The 21,659-nt window shown below is 36.5% G+C and overlaps 1 protein-coding gene across 1 annotated transcript in view; it reads right to left on the bottom strand.

The window, feature by feature from the left end:
- SYCP1 (synaptonemal complex protein 1) overlaps positions 1–21,659 on the bottom strand; it is a gene marked incomplete at both ends in the record, with an annotated part of 96,090 nt that overhangs the window by 15,672 nt on the left and 58,759 nt on the right. The window contains 4 exons of the mRNA XM_080916005.1: positions 133–249; positions 13,176–13,238; positions 13,393–13,455; positions 21,042–21,104. Coding sequence (XP_080772131.1) covers positions 133–249; positions 13,176–13,238; positions 13,393–13,455; positions 21,042–21,104 — 306 coding nt within the window. The remainder of the gene's footprint in view (positions 1–132; positions 250–13,175; positions 13,239–13,392; positions 13,456–21,041; positions 21,105–21,659) is intronic.

A 21,659-nucleotide genomic window follows, 5' to 3' on the forward strand; every position in this document is an offset into this window, starting at 1 on the left:
TCTACCTGCTTCTGACTCTCCAGTGCTAGTGTTACAGGCATGCACCACTCCCCAGCAAAAGTACTAATTTTTAAAGCTAATCAACAAACATTTTTAGTACAATAAGTTCTTGGCATATTTAGCCTTTTCTACCTCTCCCAAAAGCTTTTCTTCTGCTATCTTTTTGTTCTCAATTTCTTTCTGGTAGTTGTTAGCCATTTCTTCACATTTTTGCTTGGTACTTTCTAATTCCAACTCTAATTTATTGACCTATAAGTAAAGAAAATAACATTAATTTAGTAAATTCCATAGACTACTTGAAAATAGTCCATAATCACCTGTAGTTTTGTAAACACTAAAATTCTTGAAAATTATGACTGAATCATTTTCTTACATTTTTCAAATGAAGAAATGTGTTTCAATTTTCAAAGTCTAACTTGACACTTAAAATATAGATTTAGTCTTCTCAAGCAATACAATATAAACAACCACATTTTCATTTCAAAACATTTTACTTAAAAATTATAAGTAATGCTCCATAAAAATATGTACAAGCTTCCACTGATATGCCCTAGTAATCCACCCATCACAACAAGTCCTGAATACTCCAACACACTAGAAAAGCAAGATTCTATCAGATTGAATAATATTTAAATCCAACTTTGAGTAGCTTTCAGCTTTTTCTTCAAAGTGAAACATCTAAGTGTACTATATACATGAACTAAGTGTACTATATATGTGAACTTACAACTATTAAGATACATGATACTAAAATGATCCACCATGTCCCTTGTGGTGATAAGGACAAAGTAGCAACAGCAGCTTTGCAGGAAGCAAGACTGGTAGAAGAAAATTCTTTATGGCTAACCCACCCAGGAAGGAGTTCATAACCAAAAATGCATTTCGTTGAAAAAGAGTCTTGTATGCAGGTAGATTAATGGAATAGAAGTGAAGACCCAGAAATGAACCCACACACTATGGTCATTTGCTCTCTGACAAAGGAGCTAAAACCATCCAGTGGAAAAAAACAGTATTTTCAACAAATGGTGCTGGTTCAACTGGCAGTCAGCATGTAGAAGAATGCTAATTGATCCATTCTTATCACCTTATATAAAGCTCAAGAACAAGTGGATCAAGGACCTCCATATAAAACAAGATATACTGAAACTAATAGAAAAGTGGAGAAAAGCCTCACACACATAGGCACAGGGGAAATTTTTCTGAACAGAACACCAATGGCTTATACTCTAAGATCAAATGGACAAATGGGATTCTTCCTATTTCCACCTGTGCCCGGAACTGATCCTGTGCCACAGCTCTCTGTACACAGACCTTACTAGAGGAGAGCTGATCCCCCAGAATTGCTGACACACCTGAGAGCACAGGTAAGACCACCACTTCTACTCTGAGAGACCTGCCCGGAGCCTTCAGGACACAGAAAAGGAGAAGCAGTTCGGCACAGAATCTTTACAATTTCTGTGTGCACACTGAGCTGACCCTGTGCCACATCTCTCTGTACCCAAACCCTGCTGGGAGAGAGCTGGTCCCCCACTAGTGCTGACACATAGGCTTATAAGAGGGTCAAGCCACTGTCAAAATCAGCAAGACCAGCTAACACCAAAGATAAGGAGATGGCAAGAGGTAAGTCCAAGAACCTAATTAACAGAAACCAAGACCACTTGGCATGATCAGAACTCAGTTCACCCACACACCATAGCAAGTCCTGGATACCTCAACACACTAGAAAAGCAAGATTCTGACTTAAAAACAACAATTTATAATTATTTTAGAAGACTTTAAGAAGGTTTTAAATAATAACTCCCTTAAAGAAATACAGGACAACACAGGTAAACAGGTAGACACCCTTAAAGAAGAAACATTAGAATCAACCAAACAGGTAAAGGAATTGAACAAAACCATCCAGGATCTAAAAAATGGAAACAGAAATAATAAAAGAAATCATAAAGGGAGACAACCCTAAAGATAGAAAACCTAGGAAAGAGATCAGGAATTATAGACGCAAGTATCACCAACAGAATACAAGAGATAGAAAAGAGAATCTCAAAGGCAGAAGAAACCATAGAAAACATTGACACAACAGTCAAAGAAAATGCAAAACTCAAAAAGTTTGTAACCCAAAACATACAGGAAATTCAAGACACACTGAAAATATCAAACCTAAGGATATAAGGTGTAGAAGAGAGGGGAGATTCCCAACTTAAAAGGCCAGAAAATATTTTCAACAAAAGTATAAAAGAAAACTTCCCTAACCTAAAGAAAGATGACTATGAACATACAAGAAGCCTATAAAACTCCAAATAGACTGGACCAGAAAAGAAATTTCTCCTGTCACATAATAGTCAAAACACCAAATGTACAAAACAAAGAAAAAGAATATTAAAAGCAGTAAGGGGAAAAGGTCAAGTAACATATAAAGGCAGACCTATCAGAATCACACCAGACTTGTCAACAGTAACTATGAACACTAGAAGATCCTGGGCAAATGTCATAAAGATCCTAAGAGAACACAAATGCCAGCTCAGGCTACTATATCCAACAAAACACTCTATTAACATAGATGGAGAAACTAATATATTCTATGACAAAACCAAATTTACCCAATACTTATCCATGAATCCAGCAGCCCTACAAAGAATAATACTAGGAAAACTCCAATACAAGGAGAGAAAACACACCCTAGAAAAAGCAAGAAAGTGATATTCTTTCAACTAACCATAAAGACAACAGCCACACAAACATAATTCCAACTCTAATAACTAAAGCAGTAACAAAAAACAACAATCACTGGTCCCTAATATCTCTCAGTATCAATTGACTGAATTCCCCAATAAAAAGACATAGACTAACAGACTAGTTACTTAAAGAGGACCCAGCAAAAAGTGGAAGCCTCAGTCCTTCTTAGAAAAAAAAATTAAGTGTATAGTACCCTCTCAGAATGTGATACACCTAGATCTTAAATCATTAGTAATTCAAGAGCTAATAATGTAGCCTTGTGGCAATTCTTAGTATTTAAAAATCATTATGTTTAATCTTTACACACTGAGAAAACTTTGACTATTTCCATGTTACGTTTTGTCTTACTTGTACTTTATGTTCATAGTAAGATTTCAATACATACTATCAAACCTTTAAAAAAAAAAAAAACAAGTACTGACAAAAATATATTCATATAGTTTTATGCAAAAATGCTTTCAAAAAATCTGTACATTTATCTGTTTTTTAAAATAAAGTTGTTTAAATAAAAAAAAGTAAAAATAAAAGAATAAAGAGAACCCAGCATTTTGCTCCAAACGGGAAACACACCTCAGTGACAAAGACAGGCACTACCTCAGAATAAAAGGCTGAAAAACAATTTTCCAAGCAAATGGTCCCCAGAAACAAGCTGGAGTAGCTATTCTAATATCAAATAAAATTGACTAAATCAGAAGTTATCAAAAAAAGATAAGGAAGGATACTTCCTACTTGGCAAAGGAAAAAATCCAGCAAAATAAACTCTTAATTCTGAATACCTATGCTCCAAATGCAAGGACACTGTACTGGCTGGTTTATGTCAACATGACACAAGTTGAAATTATCACAGAGAAAAAAGCCTCAGTTGAGGAAATGCCTCCATGAGATTTAGCTTTTCTCAAAGGCATTTTCTCAACTAGTGATCAAGGGGGAAGGGCCCAGTCCATTGTGGATGGTGCCATTACTGGGCTGGTAGACCTGGGTTCTACAAGAGAGCAAACTGAGCAAGCCAGGGGAAGCAAGCCAGTAACATCCCTCCATGGCCTCTGCATCAGCTCCTGCTTCTTGACCTGCTTAAGTTCCAGTGCTGACTTTCTTTGGTGATAAACAGCGATATGGAAGTATAAGCTGAATAAACACTTTACTCTGCAACTTGTTTCTTGGTCATGATGTTTTGTGCAGGAAGAGAAACCCTGACTAAGACAGGCACCTACATTTATAAAAGAAGCCTCATTAAAAAACTCAAAGCACACACTGAACCTCACGTAAAAATAGTAAGAGACTTCAACATCCTACTCTCATCAATGGACAGATCATGGAAACATAAAATTAACAGAGACTTTGAACCAACTAGAATTAATAGATATATACAGAACATACTATCCCAAAGTAAAAGAATACACCTTCTTCTCACCACATGGCACCTTCTCAAAAATTGACCACATAATTGGACACGGAACGAGCCTCCATTGATATGAGAAGATTGAAAGACTCCCATGCATCCTCTCAGATCACCATGGTCTATGGCTGGTCTTTAACAACAACAAAGACAACAAAAAGCCCACATACACATGGAAACTAAACAATGCTCTGTTAAAGGATAGCAGGGTCAAAGAAGAAATAAAGAAAGAAATTAAGGATTTTCTAGAATTCAACGAAAACGAAAACACAACATACCCAAACCTATGGGATGCAATGAAAGCAGTATTGAGAGGAAAACTCATAGCCCTAAGTGCTTCCAAAAAGAAACTGGGGAGAGCTCACATCAGCAACCTCACAGCACAGCTAAAAGCCCTAGAACAAAAGGAAGCAGATATACCCAAAAAGAGTAGACAGCAAGAAATAATCAAAATTAGGGCAGAAATAGACCAAATAGAAACAAAAAAGAACCATTGAAAAAAATCAACAAAACCAAGAGTTGGTTCTTTGAGAAAATCAACAAAATTGATAAACCACTAGCCAGACTAACTAGAGGGCAAAGAGAGAGTATCCAAATTAACAAAATCAGAAAGGAAAGTAGAGACATAACAACTGAAACTGAGGAAATTCAAGAAATCATCAGATCCTACTACAAAAACTTATACTCCACAAAATTGGAAAATCTGGAGGAAATGGATGAATTCCTAGACAGATACAAGGTCCCAAAGTTAAACCAGGACCAAGTAAACCATTTAATAACCCTATAACACCTAAAGAAATAGAAGAAGTCATCAAAAGCCTCCCAACCAAAAAAAGCCCAGGTCCAGACGGGTTCAGTGCAGAATTTTATCAGACATTTATTGAGGATATAACACCAATACTCCCCCAAACTATTCCAAAAGATAGAATCAGATGGAATATTACCCAACTCATTTTTTGAGGCTACAATAACCCTCGTACCTAAACCACACAAAGACCCTACAAGGAAAGAGAACTTCAGACCAATCTCACTTATGAACATTGATGCAAAAATACTCAACAAAATCCTTGCAAACCAAATCCAAGAACACATCAAAATGATCATTCATCATGACCAAGTAGGCTTCATCCCTGGGATGCAGGAATGGTTTAACATAAGGAAATCCATCAACGTAATCCACCATATACACAAACTCAAAGACCAAAATCACATGGTCATCTCACTAGATGCTAAGAAAGCATTCGACAAAATCCAACACCCCTTCATGTTAAAAGTCCTGGAAAGAACAGGAATCCAAGGCCCATACTTAAACATAATAAAAGCATTATACAGCAAACCAACAGCCAACATCAAACTTAATGGCGAGAAACTTGAAGCAATCCCACTAAAATCAAGGACTCGACAAGGCTGCCCACTCTCCCCCTACCTATTCAACATAGTACTTGAAGTCCTGGCTGGAGCAATTAGACAGCAAAAGAAGATCAAGGGGATACAAATCGGAAAGGAAGACATAAAAACATCACTCTTTGCCGATGACATGATAGTGTACTTGAGTGACCCCAAAAATTCCACCAGAGAACTCCTACAGCTGATAAACAAGTTCAGCAAAGTGGCTGGATACAAAATTAACTCAAACAAATCAGTAGCCTTCCTATATTCAAAGGACAAACATGTGGAGAAAGAAATTAGAAAAAAGGTACCCTTCACAATCGTTACAAAAACTATGAAATACCTTGGTGTGACTCTAACTAAGCAAGTGAAGGACCTGTATGACAAGAACTTCAAACCTCTAAAGAAAGAAATTGAGGAGGATCTCAGAAAATGGAAAGATCTCCCATGCTCATGGATTGGAAAAATCAACATCTTAAAAATGACCATCCTACCAAAAGCAATCTACAGATTCAATGCAATCCCCATCAAAATTCCAACCCAGTTCTTCATGGAATTGGAAAGATCAATGTGCAATTTCATATGGAATAACAAAAGACCTAGAATAGCGAAATCCATCCTCAACAACAAAAAAACATCTGCGGGAATCACTATCCCTGACCTCAAGCTATATTACAAGGCAATTGTGCTGAAAACTGCATGGTACTGGTACAGAAATAGGCATGTGGATCAATGGAATAGAATAGAAGATCCAGAAATGAGCCCTGATGTATATGGTCACCTGATTTTTGACAAAGGAGCAGTAAACATTCAATGGAAAAAGGACAGCCTATTCAACAAATGGTGCTGGTCCAACTGGCACTCAGCATGCAAAAGAATGAAAATAGACCCGTTCTTATCTCCTTGTACAAAGCTAAAGTGTAAGTGGATCAAAGATCTCCACATTGAACCAGATACACTGAAACTATTAGATGAGAAAGTAGGGAAAACCTTACAACACATAGGTACAGGAGAAAATTTCCTGAACAAAACATCAATGGCTCAAGCTCTAAGGTCAAAGATTAACAAATGGGACTTAATGAGATTGCAAAGTTTCTGTAAGGCTAAAGACATCGTCAAGAAAACAAATCGGCAACCAACAGAATGGGAAAAGATCTTTACCAACACCACATCAGATACAGGCCTAATATCCAAGGTGTACAAGGAACTCAAAAAGCTAGACACCAGAGAATCAAATAACCCTATTAAAAAACGGGGTACAGAGCTAAACAAAACGTTTTCAGTTGAGGAACACTGAATGGCTGAGAAACACCTGATGAAGTGCTCGACATCCTTAGCCATCAGGGAAATGCAAATCAAAACAACCCTGAGATTCCACCTCACACCAGTCAGACTGGCCATGATCCAAAACTCAGATGACAACAGATGCTGGCGAGGCTGCGGAGAAAGAGGAACACTTCTCCACTGTTGGTGGGGTTGTAAACCGATACAACCACTCTGGAAATCTGTCTGGCGATACCTCAGAAAATTGGATATAGTACTACCTGAAGACCCAGCTATTCCACTTCTGGGCATATACCCCAGAGACACTTTAATACACAACAAAGATATATGCACCACAATGTTCATAGCGGCTCTATTTATAATAGCCAGAAGCTGGAAGGAACCCAAATGTCCTTCAGAAGATGAATGGATACAAAAATTGTGGTACATATACACAATGGAATACTACTCAGCCACCAGAAACAATGACTTAACCAAATTCTTAAGAAAATGGCTGCATCTAGAGAATATCATCCTGAGTGAGACAACCCAGTCACAAAAGAACAGACATAATATGCAGTCACTGATAGTGGGATGCTAACCCCAAAGGCTTGCACTCCCCCAGAAACAACTCACAGACTGTATGAAGTCCAAGAAATAAAGAAAACAAAAAAATATACATATATTTACAAAACAAGAAGACTTTGACTATTTCCATGTTGGGTTTTGTTTTACATGTACTTTACGCTTATTGTAACTATTAGGTTTTCAATGCATACTGTCAAGCCCTTGAAAGAAATCAAGTACTGACTAAAAAAATATATTCACATGGTTTTATGTAAAAATTATTTCAATGTCTGAAAAAACAGTACTGACAAAAACGTATAATTTTAAGCAAAAAAAATGTTTAAAATCTGTACATTTATCTTTGTTTTGTAAAATAAAGTCATTTAAAAAAAAAAAAAAAAAAACAACCCTGAGATTCCACCTCACATCAGTCCTGTATGTCTAAGATCAAATACTCAGGTGAGGGCAGATGCTGGCAAGAATAATGGTAGAATTGCAAACTGGTACAACCACTCTGGAAATCATTCTGGCGGTTCCTCAGAAAATTGGACATAGTTCTACCCAAGGACCCAACTATACCACTCCTGGGCATATATCCAAAAGATGCTCTAACATATAACAAGGAAACATGCTCTACTATATTCATAGCAGCTTTATTTACAATAGCCAGTAGCTGGAAAGAACCCAGATGTCCTTTAGCAGAGGAATGGATACAGAAAATGTGGTACATTTACATAATGGAGTTTTACTCAGCTTTCAAAAACAATGACTTCATAAAATTCTTAGGCAAATGGATGGAACTAGAAAATGTCATCTTGAGTGAGATAACCCAGTCTCTCTCTCTCTCTCTCTCTCTCTCTCTCTCTCTCTCTCTCTCTCTCTGTCTGTCTCTCTCTCTCTCTCTCTCTCTCTCTCTCTCTCTCTCTCACACACACACACACACACACACACACACAAACCACATGGTATACAATCACTGATAAGTGGATATTAGCCCAAAAGCTCAGAATACCGAAGATACAATCCATGAACCACATGAAGCTCAGGAAGATGGAAGACCAAAGAGTGGATGTTTCAGTCCTTCTTAGAAGGAGGAACAAAATATTCACAGGAGGAAATTCAGAGACAAAGTGTGGAGCAGAGACTGAAGGAAAGGCCACCAGGGAATCCATCCCATATACAGCCAACAAATCCAGACAATATTGAGGATGCCAAGAAGTACCTTGTGGCAGGAGCCTGATATAGCTGTCTCCTCAGAGGCTCTGCCAGAACCTAACAAATACAGAGGCAAATGCTCTCAACCAACCATTGGAATGAGAATGGTGTCCCCAATAAAAAAGAGAAAGGACTGAAGGAGCTGAAGAGGTTTTCAATCACATAGGAAAAACAATATCATCCAACCAGACCTCCACCCCCAGAGACTAAACCACCAAACAAAGAGTACACATGGAAGAACGTGTGGCTCCAGCTGCATATGTAGCCAAGGATGGCCTTATCAGGCATCAAGGAGAGGAGAGGCCCTTGATCCTGTGAAGGCTAGATGCCCCAGTATAAGGGAATACCAGGGCAGGGAGGTAGGAGGGAATGGGTAGGTCAGTGGGGAAGCACTCTCATAGTGGAAGGGGGGGTGAGATAGGGGGATTCCAGAGGGAAAACTAGGAAAGGAAATAACATTTGAAATGTAAGTAAAGAAAATATCCAATTTAAAAAAAAGAGCTTTGGCATCCATTGTGAGTCTATACCCGATCAAAGACCCTTTCCCACAACCATCTACAAGTACATCTACTAGCACGTGTGGTTTATCATAACCAAGGTAGGGGCATTTCTCATAGGTGTGGGTTCTTGCCCTGCTATCTTTGTTTCTGGGTTATTGCCACATATTTATTTTTAATGAATTTCTTTTTCATTTTCTTTTTTCTTCTTTTTTCCTTTAAACAAGGTCTCTCTATGTAGTTCTGGCTGTCGTGGAAACTCACTATTCACATCAGGCTGCCTTAAATTCACAGAAGTATTCCTGTCTCCATCTCTGCCTCCTGGGTGTTGGAAATAAAGGCTTGTACCACCATGCCTATCCCTTAATAAATTTCTAATATTTGTGTTAGTAAGTTGTAATTAATTTTTAATTACCTCTCCCAACTGAAACCCCATGCATTAAAATAAAATATTTTATGTTTTCTGTAAAGAATGCTTTTACTTTTTTGGTTTCTCATTTTATATAATATTCCTCAAATACAGTAATTATCAAGAGATACAAAGAATCTTGAACCAGCACCTACTGCACAGATTCACTTTTCCTGAGACATAAATTTTAACTAAAGAAATGTGTCAGAGTAGGTGACAAGAATACCATCAAGAAGACACAGATAGTATTAACAGTGTGAACCAGAAAGCATTCAGTATCCATAAATCAACTATTAACTCTAAGGTACAGATATTACTAATATAAATCATGGCTTTGCTCATCATTGCTTCCTCCTCAAAGTAGCTGTAAGTATTCTTAATATTTATAAGGACTGTTTTAGTACTTTAAAACTTTTATTATAGTTATCTATTTATATAGAGTCAGAAGAGAGGCACCACATGCATGTGGAGGTCAGAGGACAACTTGCAGAGGTCAGTTTTTTCTTTGTACCATGTGGAACCAAGAACCTAACTCTGTTTTTCAGATTTAGTGGCAGTTTCCTTTAGATACTAAGCCATCTGTCAACCCAGTAACTATTATTTAATACTTTTTCTGTTTTATGTTTCCTCAAATACAATTTTATCTGTTTTATATATTTCCTCAAATAACTATTTGTTTTTTTAACTTATCCAATACTTTCATGGTCTATATATTCTTTCTTTTGCTTTTTAGATACAAAGCTTGTACCAAATACTAATATGCATAATATAGTTTGTTGATTTTCTCTGGTTATCAGTATCCCATTACATAAATATATCACAGACTGTTTATGTATTCAATTATTCTTAGATCCCTAATTAATTCTATGTTCTTAAGAAAAATCTGTGGTATAAATGTATACAAATTTTCTATGATAAGTATGTAAAACTGAAATGTCTCAATCATGGGCATGTTACATGTGCAACTTATTATAAGATATTTTCAATAACTTCCTAAGTATTTAACAACTTAAATTACCAACAGCAAGGCCAGAGAAATAGCTAGGTAGGTAAAGTCACTTACTGTGCAAACATAACAACTTGAATTTAATCCCCAGAACCCATATAAAGGTGAAAGAAGAGAAACGCTCGGAGGGCCTGTGCGTGTGGACCAAACATTCAGGCCATCTGCCACCTGGAACAGTGGAGATCCAGGGACGTAGGCCTGGTGAGACTGCACTTCGAGTAGCTGGAGCAGAGAGGTCTGGGCCGAGCAAGCTGAAAGTGCGCCCCCCCCACTCCCCCATTGGTTCAGGGGAACAGGAACTCTGCCTTAGGGACTCGGTTTCCACCCAGAGGGCCCGTGCATATGGACCAAACACTCAGGCCATCTGCCACCTGGAACAGCGGAAATCCAGGGACACAGGAAAGGTACACAGGAGAGATAGGAACCAATCACTGACAACAAGATGGCAAGATGAAAGCGAAAGAACTTACCCAATGGAAACCAAGACAAACTGGCAACACCAGAACCCAGCTCTCCCATCAAACAGCGGAATGCAAAACACTCCAGAAAAAGAAGACTTAGACCTGAAATCATACCTCAAGATGATGATAGAGATCCTTAAACAAGAACGGGAGGAAAAGCATAAAGAAATAGTAGCTTTTAAAGAGGAAACAAGAAAAACACTCAAAGAAATCAAAGAACTAGAGGAAAACAAAACCAAAGAGAAGTAATTTAAAATAAAAATGGAAACAATAAAAAAATACTAAAAGAGACAACCCTAGAGGTAGAAAAATCTAAAAAAGAAATCAGTAGTCACAGATGCAAGTATCTCCAACAGACTACAAGAGATGGAAGAGAGAATCTCAGGGGCCGAAGACAACATGAAAAACATAGACAAAACAGTCAGAGAACATGCAAAAGCCAAAATCCTCCTAACCCAAAATATCCAGGAGATACAGGACAAAATGAGAAGACCAAACCTAAAGAATATAGGAATAGAAGAGGGCGAAGAATAAATATCAACTAAGAGGCACAGTAAATAACTTTTTAAAAAATGTAGAAGAAAACTTCCCTACCCTTAAGAATGAGATGACCATGAGCATGAAAGAAGCCTACAGAACTCCAAATAGAGTGGACCAGAAAAGAAATTCCTCCCAACACATAATAGTCAAAACAACAAGTGCCCAAATCAAAGAAAGAATATTAAAAGCAGTAAGGGAAAAGGTCAGGTAACATATAAAGGCAGATCAATCAGAATCACACCGGACTTCTCAACAGAGACTATGAAAACTAGAAGATCCTAGACAGACATCATGCAGGCCCTAAGAAAACACAAGTGTCATCCCAAGTTGCTATACCCAGCAAAACTTGGAATCACCACAGATGGAGAGACCAAGATATTCCAGGACAAAACTAAATTTACACAATATCTGACCACAAACCCAGCACTACAACGAATTATAGGTGGAAAACTCAATCCTTGCAAAAACAAGAAAATACCTAAGCAAGAAAACCAAACGAAGAAAGACACACAGGCACAACTCTACCTCTAAAAGCAAAAATAGCAGGAAACAGCAACCACTATTCCTTAATATCTGTTAACATAAATGGACTCAATTCCCCAATAAAGAGACATAGGCTATCGGACTGGATATATAAACAGAATCCAGCATTTTGCTGCATACAGGAAACTCATCTCAGAGACAAAGACAGACACTATCTCAGAGTAAAAGTTTGGGAAAAAACCTTCCAAGCAAACATCCCCAAGAGACAAGCTGGAGTAGTCATTCTAATATCGAAAAAAAAGATTTTCAACCAAAAGTTATCAAAAAAGACAAGGAAGGACACTTTTTACTCATTACAGAAAAATTTTGTCAGGTGGAATCTCAATCCTTAACATATATGCTCCAAATACAAGAGCACCCATATTTATTAAAGAAACCCTACTAAAGCTCAAAAAATACATTGTACCCCACACAATAATACTGGAAGACCTCAACACCCCACTCTCATCAATGGACAGATTATGGAAAAAGAAACTGAACAAGGGGTGTTCAGAGCTTTGAACACCCCAGAAACAACTCACAGACTATATGAAGTTCAAGAAAAACAAAGGCCAAAAAACAAAAATCAAAAATCATTATGCTTAATTTTTACACACCAAGAAAACTTTGACTAATTCCAGGTTACATCTTGTTTTACGTGTACTTTATGCTCATTGTAACGAGTAAGATCTTAATGCACACTATCAAACCTTAAAAAAAAAAAAAAACAAGCACTGACAAAAATGTATTCATATACTTTTATGCAAAAATGCTTAAAATTCGTACATTTATCTTTGTTTTTTAAAAAAAAAAAAAGTTGTTCAATTAAAAAAAAAAGAAAGAAAGAAGCACCAAATAAAGAATATTCAGACAAAGTAAAAAAAAAGATGGTATGTTTGTGTGTGTGTGTGTGTGTGTGTGTGTGTGTGTGTGTGTGTGTGTGTGTGTGCTCACATGCACGTACCAGGACAAAGATTGACACCTGTTGTCTTGTTTAATCACTCTGTACAGTATGTCTGAGACAGGGTATTAAACTAAACTTTGTGCTCACCAAAAAAAATAATAATAATAATAGTATTGAAAGGTAACCATTAAATTATAAATAAGTAGTATAATATTCCTAAAGACTCATGTATCTACTAGCATTTAAGAAAACAAAAATATAAATGTCAAATACCTTTATTTCATATGCATTCAGTTGTTTGTTTTCTGCTGAACTCTTCTTTTTCAAGGTTTTATTCTATGGAAAGTTAATTATAGTTAATAATCACAAAGCTAATCAAGACTTACAATGCCAATGACTTATACTTAAATCACTACAAATGAATGCACTGCTCTCTAAAACTATTGTAAAAATACTGGGATGATTTTGAGAACATATTAAGAAAACCTACCTCCTGGTGAAGCTCTTCGATATTCTTGCTTTTACTTTCAACTTGTTTCTTTAAATTATTACACTGTAAAATTATTTTAAAAATTATACAATTTTACTCAATATTCTAATCAAAACAAACAATTTGAAACTAATAAAATTGTATGAAGTAACAAGGCTAACTTGTGATTTCCAGCCATTCTGTCAATGTAAAACTGTAGATTTTTATAAACATGAGTATATAAATATGACATATCTTAAGAAATATAAATTAAACTATTTTAAGTAAAATATGCCTATTGGACAAGCTTATACAGAAGGCTGGATGCTATTACTAGAAGGCTGAGAAAAGCATCAGTAATGGTAAGAATAAAAATACTGTCTTCTTCATTACTTTGTTCCCTCATTCTCATTTTTAAGATTCTAATGTTATTAAAGTTAAGAGAAGCATAATATGATATTCTGCCTCCACAAAATTCCAATTCCTCTTATTGACATACTAAGTCACTTTTTAATGTTACTTAATGGTGTTATTTCATCTGAGTACATGCAAAATTGAATTAAACTGTATTAGTCCAGCTTTCTTACTCTCTTATTCTCTTACCGTCTTACTCTCTTCCCTCTCTGTTCCTTCTTTCCTCATTCCCCTCCCCTCTCTGCCTTTCTCTGTCTGTACTCCTTTCAACTCCCCCATGTCCTTAATAAACTCTATATTTTATACTTCTTTAAAAAAAAGCATTGTTAAATATTTTTCTTATAATACTCACATATAGCCACCACGGTCAACTAATATTCTGAATATAAGTCAATTTTATGTAGCACTGCTCTTTATGTTTACAGTGATCACTTTTTAAATTACTGTCTCGCTGTTTACCCAAACTGACTCCATCCTATCCTAGCCTCCTATAAACTGGGATTTCAGGGATGTAACACTGTTTCGTCCAAAGCTCAAAATTGAGAATAATTTCAAAAGAAAATTAAGAAAAACAACTTGATAAAACATGAAAAGAATTTCTCTGATTTGTTCACATTAGTACCAGCCTTACACAAGAACTAAAAAAACAGAGACAATCTCTTGCCCTCCTCTCTCTGTTGCTCTCTTGTTCCCCCCTTGCCCCTCTTCTCCTTCCCTTCCTCCCACTCTCTCCTCGTACTCATGGCCAGCATCTACTCCTCTACTTCTCTACCTCTCTACTCTTCTCTCTGCCTCTACTACCCTCTTAACTTCCCCATGCCATGAATAAACTCTATTCTGTACTAAAAAAAAAATTTTAAAAAAAGGGAAAAGCAGAGACAAGTCCATCTCTGTAAGTTCAAGGCCAGTCTGGTTCACTATTCCAGGACAGTCAAGGCTACACTGTAAGACTCTGTCTCAATAGATAAATGAAAATAAACAAAACCCACTGCAACAGGTAAAACTAACGTTACATGAAATTTTTATTTATTAAAAAAATAAAGCATTTTTATTTTGTCAAAAAGACTACTTAGATCCTCATTATGAGCTTCCTTATTAATCTACAACTATTTTATTTACAAGCTGAAATAATTACTTCCTTCAGTTGAAAAAAAAGAATGAGTATTATTAGAGGTAAAGACTTCAGACAGTAAATGACATTTTCCAGAAGACTATTCATTGTATGGAGGATTAAGTATAGAAAAAGACATATAGTGAATAAAGAGGGTAGAAATTTTTCTGCAGCTCAATTTTGGAAATGAGCAAAACAGCTGAATGATTTATAGAAGTATCTTGTTATTTTAAGAGTATTCACAATGAATATTGCTACTTATGAGTATACAGTTTTAGAAAAAAGAAAAAGCTAAGATGGGGTTAAATAAAACTTTCTCTTCAAAAGCCTATTCAAAATTGGTAAATCCAGAGCCTCTTCAAAGAAACATCAATGAAAACACTGTATTGGGCAGAACAGGGCTCAGCCCATCTGCCACCTGGACCAGCAGTTATGGCCAGGTGAGAAGGATATATGAGCAGCCAGGGAGCAGAGAGATCTCTGCCGTGTGCGCACGGAAAACATGCCCCCACCCTGCCTGATCCAGGGACCAGGAACCCAGCACTGGGACCTCTGTTCCCACCCGGTGGCTTTGGGGCACAGAACAAGGCTCAGACCATCCGCCACCTAGACCAGGGACACAAGCCAGGTACAAGGGAAAGGAAAGAACATATCACTGACAACAAGATGCCAAGAGGAAAGCGAAAGAGCATATCCCAAGGAAACCAAGACAACCTGGCAACACCAGTACCCAGCTCTCCCATCACAGCAAACATTGGAATGTCAAACACTCCAGAAAAAGAAGACGCAGACCTAAAATCATACCTCAAGACGATGATAGAGATCCTTAAACAAGAACAGGAGTAAAGCAAAAAGAATCAAAAGCTTTTAAAGAGGAAACAAGAAAATCACTCAAAGAACTAGAGGAAAACAGAACCAAAGAGATGAAGGAATGGAAGAAGGAATTTAAAACGGAAATTGACACAATAAAGAAAACATTAAAAGAGATAGCCCTAGAAGTAGAAATCCTAAAAAAGAAATCAGGAGTCAGAAAAGCAAGCATTTCCAATAGACTACAAGAGATGGAAGAGAGAATCTCGGTGGCCAAAGACTGTAAACATAGACAAAACAGCCAGAGAAGATGCAAAAACCGAAAAGGTCCTAACCCAAAATCTCCAGGAGATGCAGGACACAATGGGAAGACCAAACCAAAGAATTATAGGAATAGAAGAGAGAGAAGAATATCAACTAAGAGGCACAGTAAATATCTTCAACAAAATTGTAGAAGAAAACTTCCCTACCCTTAAGAATGAGATGACCACGAACATAAAAGAAGCCTTAAGAACTCCAAATACGTTGGACCAGAAAAGAAATTCCTCCCGACACATAATAGTCAAAACACCAAGTGCCCAAAGCAAAGAAAGAATACTAAAAGCAGTAAGGGAAAAAGGTCAGGTAACATATAAAGGCAGATCAATCAGAATCACACCTGATTTCTCAACAGAGACTATGAAAGCTAGAAGAGCCTGGACAGACATCATGCAGACCCTAAGGAAGCACAAGTGCCAGCCCAAGCTGCTATACCCAGCAAGACTATCAATCACCATAGATGGAGAGATGAAGATATTTCAAAACAAATATAAATTTACACAATATCTGACCACAAACCCAGCACTACAAAGAATTATAGGTGGAAAACCCAATACAATGAGGGGAACTACATCCTAGAAAAAAAAGAAAACACCTAAGCAAGAAAACAAAAAGAAGAAAGAGAAACAGACACAACTCAACCTACAAAAGCAATAATAGCAGGAAACAGAAACCACTATTCCTTGATATCTACTAACATAAATGGTCTCAACTCCCCAATAAAGAAAAATAGGCTATCAGACTGAATACATAAACAAAATCCAGCATTTTGCTGCATACAGGAAAATCATCTCAGAGACAAAGACAGACACTATCTCAGAGTAAAAGGTTGGGAACAATCATTAACATATATGCTGCAAATACAAAAGCACCCACATTCATAAAAGAAACCTTAATAAAGCTCAAAAAATATATTTCACCCAATAATAGTGGGAGACTTTAATACCCCACTCTCACCAATGGACAGATCATGGAAACAGAAACTGAACAAGGACACTGTAAAACTAGGAGAGACTATGAACCAACTGGAATTAATAGATATCTACAGAACATATCATCCTAAAGTAAAAGAATACACCTTCTTCTCAGCACCCCATGGCACCTTCTCGAAAATTGACCACATAATTGGAGACAGAATGAGCCTCAATCGATGTAAGAAGATTGAAATACTCCCATACATCCTCTCAGCATCCTCTCAGATCACCATGGTTTAAGGCTGGTCTTTAACAACAAAGACAACAAAAAGCCCACATACACATGGAAACTAAACGATAGCAGGGTCAAAGAAGAAAGAAAGAAAGAAATTAAGGATTTTCTAGAATTCAATGAAAACGAAAACACAACATACCCAAACCTATGGGATGCAATGAAAGCAGTACTGAGAAAAAAACTCATAGCCCTGAGCACTGGAGAGAGCACACATCAGCAACTTGACAAAACAGCTAAAAACTCTAGAACAAAAGGAAGCAGATATACCCAAGAGGAGTAGACAGCAAGAAATAATTCAAACTTAGGGCAGAAATAGACCAAATAGAAACAAAAAGAACCATCGAAAGAAACAACAAAACCAAGAGCTGGTTCTTTGAGAATATCAACAAGATTGATAAAACCGCTAGCAAGACTAACTAAAGGGCAAAGAGAGAGTATACAAATTAACAAAATCAGAAAGGAAAGTGGAGACATAACAACTGAAACTGAGGAAATTCAAAAAATCATCAGATCCTACTACAAAAGCCTATACTCCACAAAGTTGGAAAATCTGGAGGAAATGGATGAATTCCTAGACAGATACAAGATTCTAAAGTTAAACCAGGACCAGGTAAACAATCTAAATAATCCCATACCAACTAAAGAAATAGAAGTAGTCATCAAAAGCCTCCCAACCAAAAAAAGCCCAGGTCCAGACAGGTTCAGTGCAGAATTCTATCAGACATTTATTGCCTATATAACACCAATACTCTCCAAACTATTCCACAAGATAGAATCAGATGGAATACTACCTAACTCATTTTTTGAGGCTACAATAACCCTCATTCCTAAACCACACAAAGACCCTACAAGAAAAGAGAACTTCAGACCAATCTCACTTATGAACATTGATGCAAAAATACTCAACAAAATCCTTGCAAACCGAATCCAAGAACACATCAAGACGATCATTCACCATGACCAAGTAGGCTTCATCCCTGGGATGCAGAGATGGTTTAAAATATGGAAATCCATCAATGTAATCCATTATATAAATAAACTCAAAGAAAAAAAATCACATGGTCATCTCACTAGATGCTGAGAAAGCATTTGACAAAATTCAACACCCCTTCATGTTAAAAGTCTTGGAAAGTACAGGAATCCAAGGTCCATACCTAAACATAATAAAAGCAATATACAGCAAACCAACAGCCAACATCAAACTCAATGATGGGAAACTTGAAGCAATCCCACTAAAATCAGGGACTCAACAAGGCTGCCCACTTTCCCCCTACCTATTCAACATAGTACTGGAAGTCCTGATCAGAGCAATTAGACAGCAAAAGAAAATCAAAGGGATACAAATCAGAAAGGAAGAAGTAAAACCATCACTTTTTGCAGATGACATGATAGTGTACTTAAGCGACCCCACAAATTCCACAAGAGAACTCCTACAGCTGATAAACAAGTTCAGCAAAGTGGCTGGATACAAAATTAACTTGAACAAATCAGTAGCCTTCCTATACTCAAAGGATAAATATGTGGAGAAAGAAATTAGGGAAAAGGTACCCTTCACAATAGTCACAAACAATATGAAATACCTTGGTGTGACTCTAACTAAGCAAGTGAAGGACCTGTATGACAAGAACTTCAAACCTCTAAAGCAGGAAATAGAGGAAGATCTCAGAAAATGGAAAGAAAATGAAAATTCTCAGAAAATGCTCATGGATTTGAAGGATCAACATTTTTAAAATGGCCATCCTACCAAAAGCAATCTACAGATTCAATGCAATCCCCATCAAAATTCCAACCCAGTTCTTCATTGAGTTGGAAAGAGCAATGTGCAATTTCATATGGAATAACAAAAGACCTAGAATAGCAAAATCCATCCTCAACAACAAGAAAACATCTGTGGGAATCACTATCCCTGACCTCAAGCTATATTCCAAGGCAATTGTGCTGAAAACTGCATGGTACTGGTACAGAAATATGCACGTGGATCAATGGAATAGAATACAAGATCCAGAAATGAGCCCTCACATATATGGTCACCTGATTTTTGGCAAAGGAGCTGTAAACATTCAATGGAAAACGAACAGCCTATTCAACAAATGGTGTTGGTCCAACTGGCACTCACCATGCAGAAGAATGAAAATAGACCCTTTCTTATCTCCTTGTACAAAGCTCAAGTGTAAGTGGATCAAAGATCTCCACATTAAACTATTAGATACACTGAAACTATTAGATGAGAAAGTAGGGAAAACCTTACAACACATAGGCACAGGAGAAAATTTTCTGAACAAAACACCAATGGCTCGTGCTCTAAGGTCAAAGATTAACTAATGGGACTTAATGAGATTGCAAAGTTTCTGTAAGGCTAAGGACATTGTCAAGAAAACAAAATGGCAGCAAACAGAATGGTAAAAGATCTTTACCAACTCCACATCAGATAGAGGCCTAATATTCAATGTATACAAAGAACTCAAAAAGCTAGACACCAGAGAATCAAACAACCCTATTTTAAAAATGGGGTACAAAGCTAAACAAAACGTTCTCAATTGAGGAATATCGAATGGCTGAGAAACATCTAAGGAAGTGCTAGACATCCTTAGCCATCAGGGAAATGCAAATCAAAACAACCCTGAGATTCCACCTCACACCAGTCAGATTGGTCAAGATCCAAATCTCAGATGACAGCAGATGCTGGCGAGGTTCTGGAGAAAGAGGAACACTCCTCCACTGTTGGTGGGGTTGTAAACCGATACAACCACTCTGGAAATCACTCTGGTGATTCCTCAGAAAATTGGACATAGTCCTACCTGAAGATCCAGCTATTCCACTTCTGGGCATATACCCCAGAGACACTCCAATATACATCAAAGATACATGCACCACAATGTTCACTGGAGCTCTATTTATAATAGTCAGAAGCTGGAAAGAACCCAGATGTCCTTCAGTAGATGAATGGATACAAAAATTGTGGTACATTTATACAATGGAGTACTACTCAGACATCAGAAACAATGACTTAACCAAATTCTTAAGAGAATGGTTGCACCTAGAGAATATCATCCTGAGTGAGATAACCCAGTCATAACAGAACAGACATAATATGCAGTCACTGATATTGGGATGCTAACCCCAGAGGGCTCAGACTGCCCCAGAAACAACTCACAGACTGTGTGAAGAAAAAAAACCAAAAAAGCAAAAAACATTATGCTCAATCCTTACACACCAAGAAAACCTTGACTAATTCCGGATTACATTCTGTTTTACATGTTCTTTTTGCTCATTGTAACTAGTAAGACCTTAATGCAGAGTATCAAACCTTTAAAAAAAAAAAAAAAAAAAAAAGCCAAGCACTGACACAATTGTATTTGTATATATATTTATGCAAAAATGTGTAAAATTTTTTTTCTTTTATCTTTGTTTTTTAAAATAAAGTTTAAAAAAAAAGAAAAAAACACTGTATTGGGTCAGGAGAGATGGCTCAGTGGTTGAGAACACTGGCTGCTCTTTCAGAAGACTTGGGTTCAATTCTAAACACCCACATAAGAGCTCACAACTCTCTCAAAGTCCAATTCCTGAGAATATGACACCCTCATACAAACAAAACCCCAATGCACATAAAATAAAAATAAATAAATAAATAGTAATATTTAAAAAAAACATTTTATTATTCCTCAAAGCCTTCTAAAGGAGAATAATAGAAAGACTGGTCCTTCAAAACCCTTTCATATATTTCACTAAGTACTTATTTCCAAAAATTTTAAATTATTTGTATTAAATTTAAATTAATTATATTTAAATTAAAGTATTAAAATAGTACCTTATTTTCTAATATCTTCATCTGCTTTTCTTTCTTTAAAACTTCACATTCAATGCTTCGAGCCTAAAAAAATTATTTGACATCATATTTAAAATACTAATTAGAATTACATTTTCTTAGGTATTTTACAATGAAATTATAGTTTTACATATTTATAAAAATATTTATTAGCTCACCCAGTTTGTTTCATTGTTTTTTTAAAAAATATACCTTTATGTGATCTCTTAACTACCTTAGTATTTCACAACACATATGCATAAACTATATATAAATATTATATATTGTTTTGTTTTGTTTGAGATAGTGTTTCTCTGTGTATCTCTGGCTGTCCTAAAACATATTCCATGGCTGGCCTTCAACTCATGGATATCTGCCTGCTTCTCCTCCTGAGTGCTGGGACTAAAGGATTATTATGCCACCCAGCATGAACTATACTGAATTATATACATAAATCTTTGTGTCTTAAATACATCTAATAAAAGCATTTATATAAAACTTATAACTCAGTAAAAAATAGGTATTATAACTTCTTTTTGAAGACATGAAGAAAGTGGAGCTAAGATAGGTAACATATGTGCAAAACAACCATCTAAACTAAGGTAGTGGACTAGGAAAAAA

The sequence above is a fragment of the Micromys minutus genome (assembly GCF_963924665.1).
Source record: "Micromys minutus genome assembly, chromosome: 4".
In the NCBI taxonomy this organism is placed as follows: domain Eukaryota; kingdom Metazoa; phylum Chordata; class Mammalia; order Rodentia; family Muridae; genus Micromys; species Micromys minutus.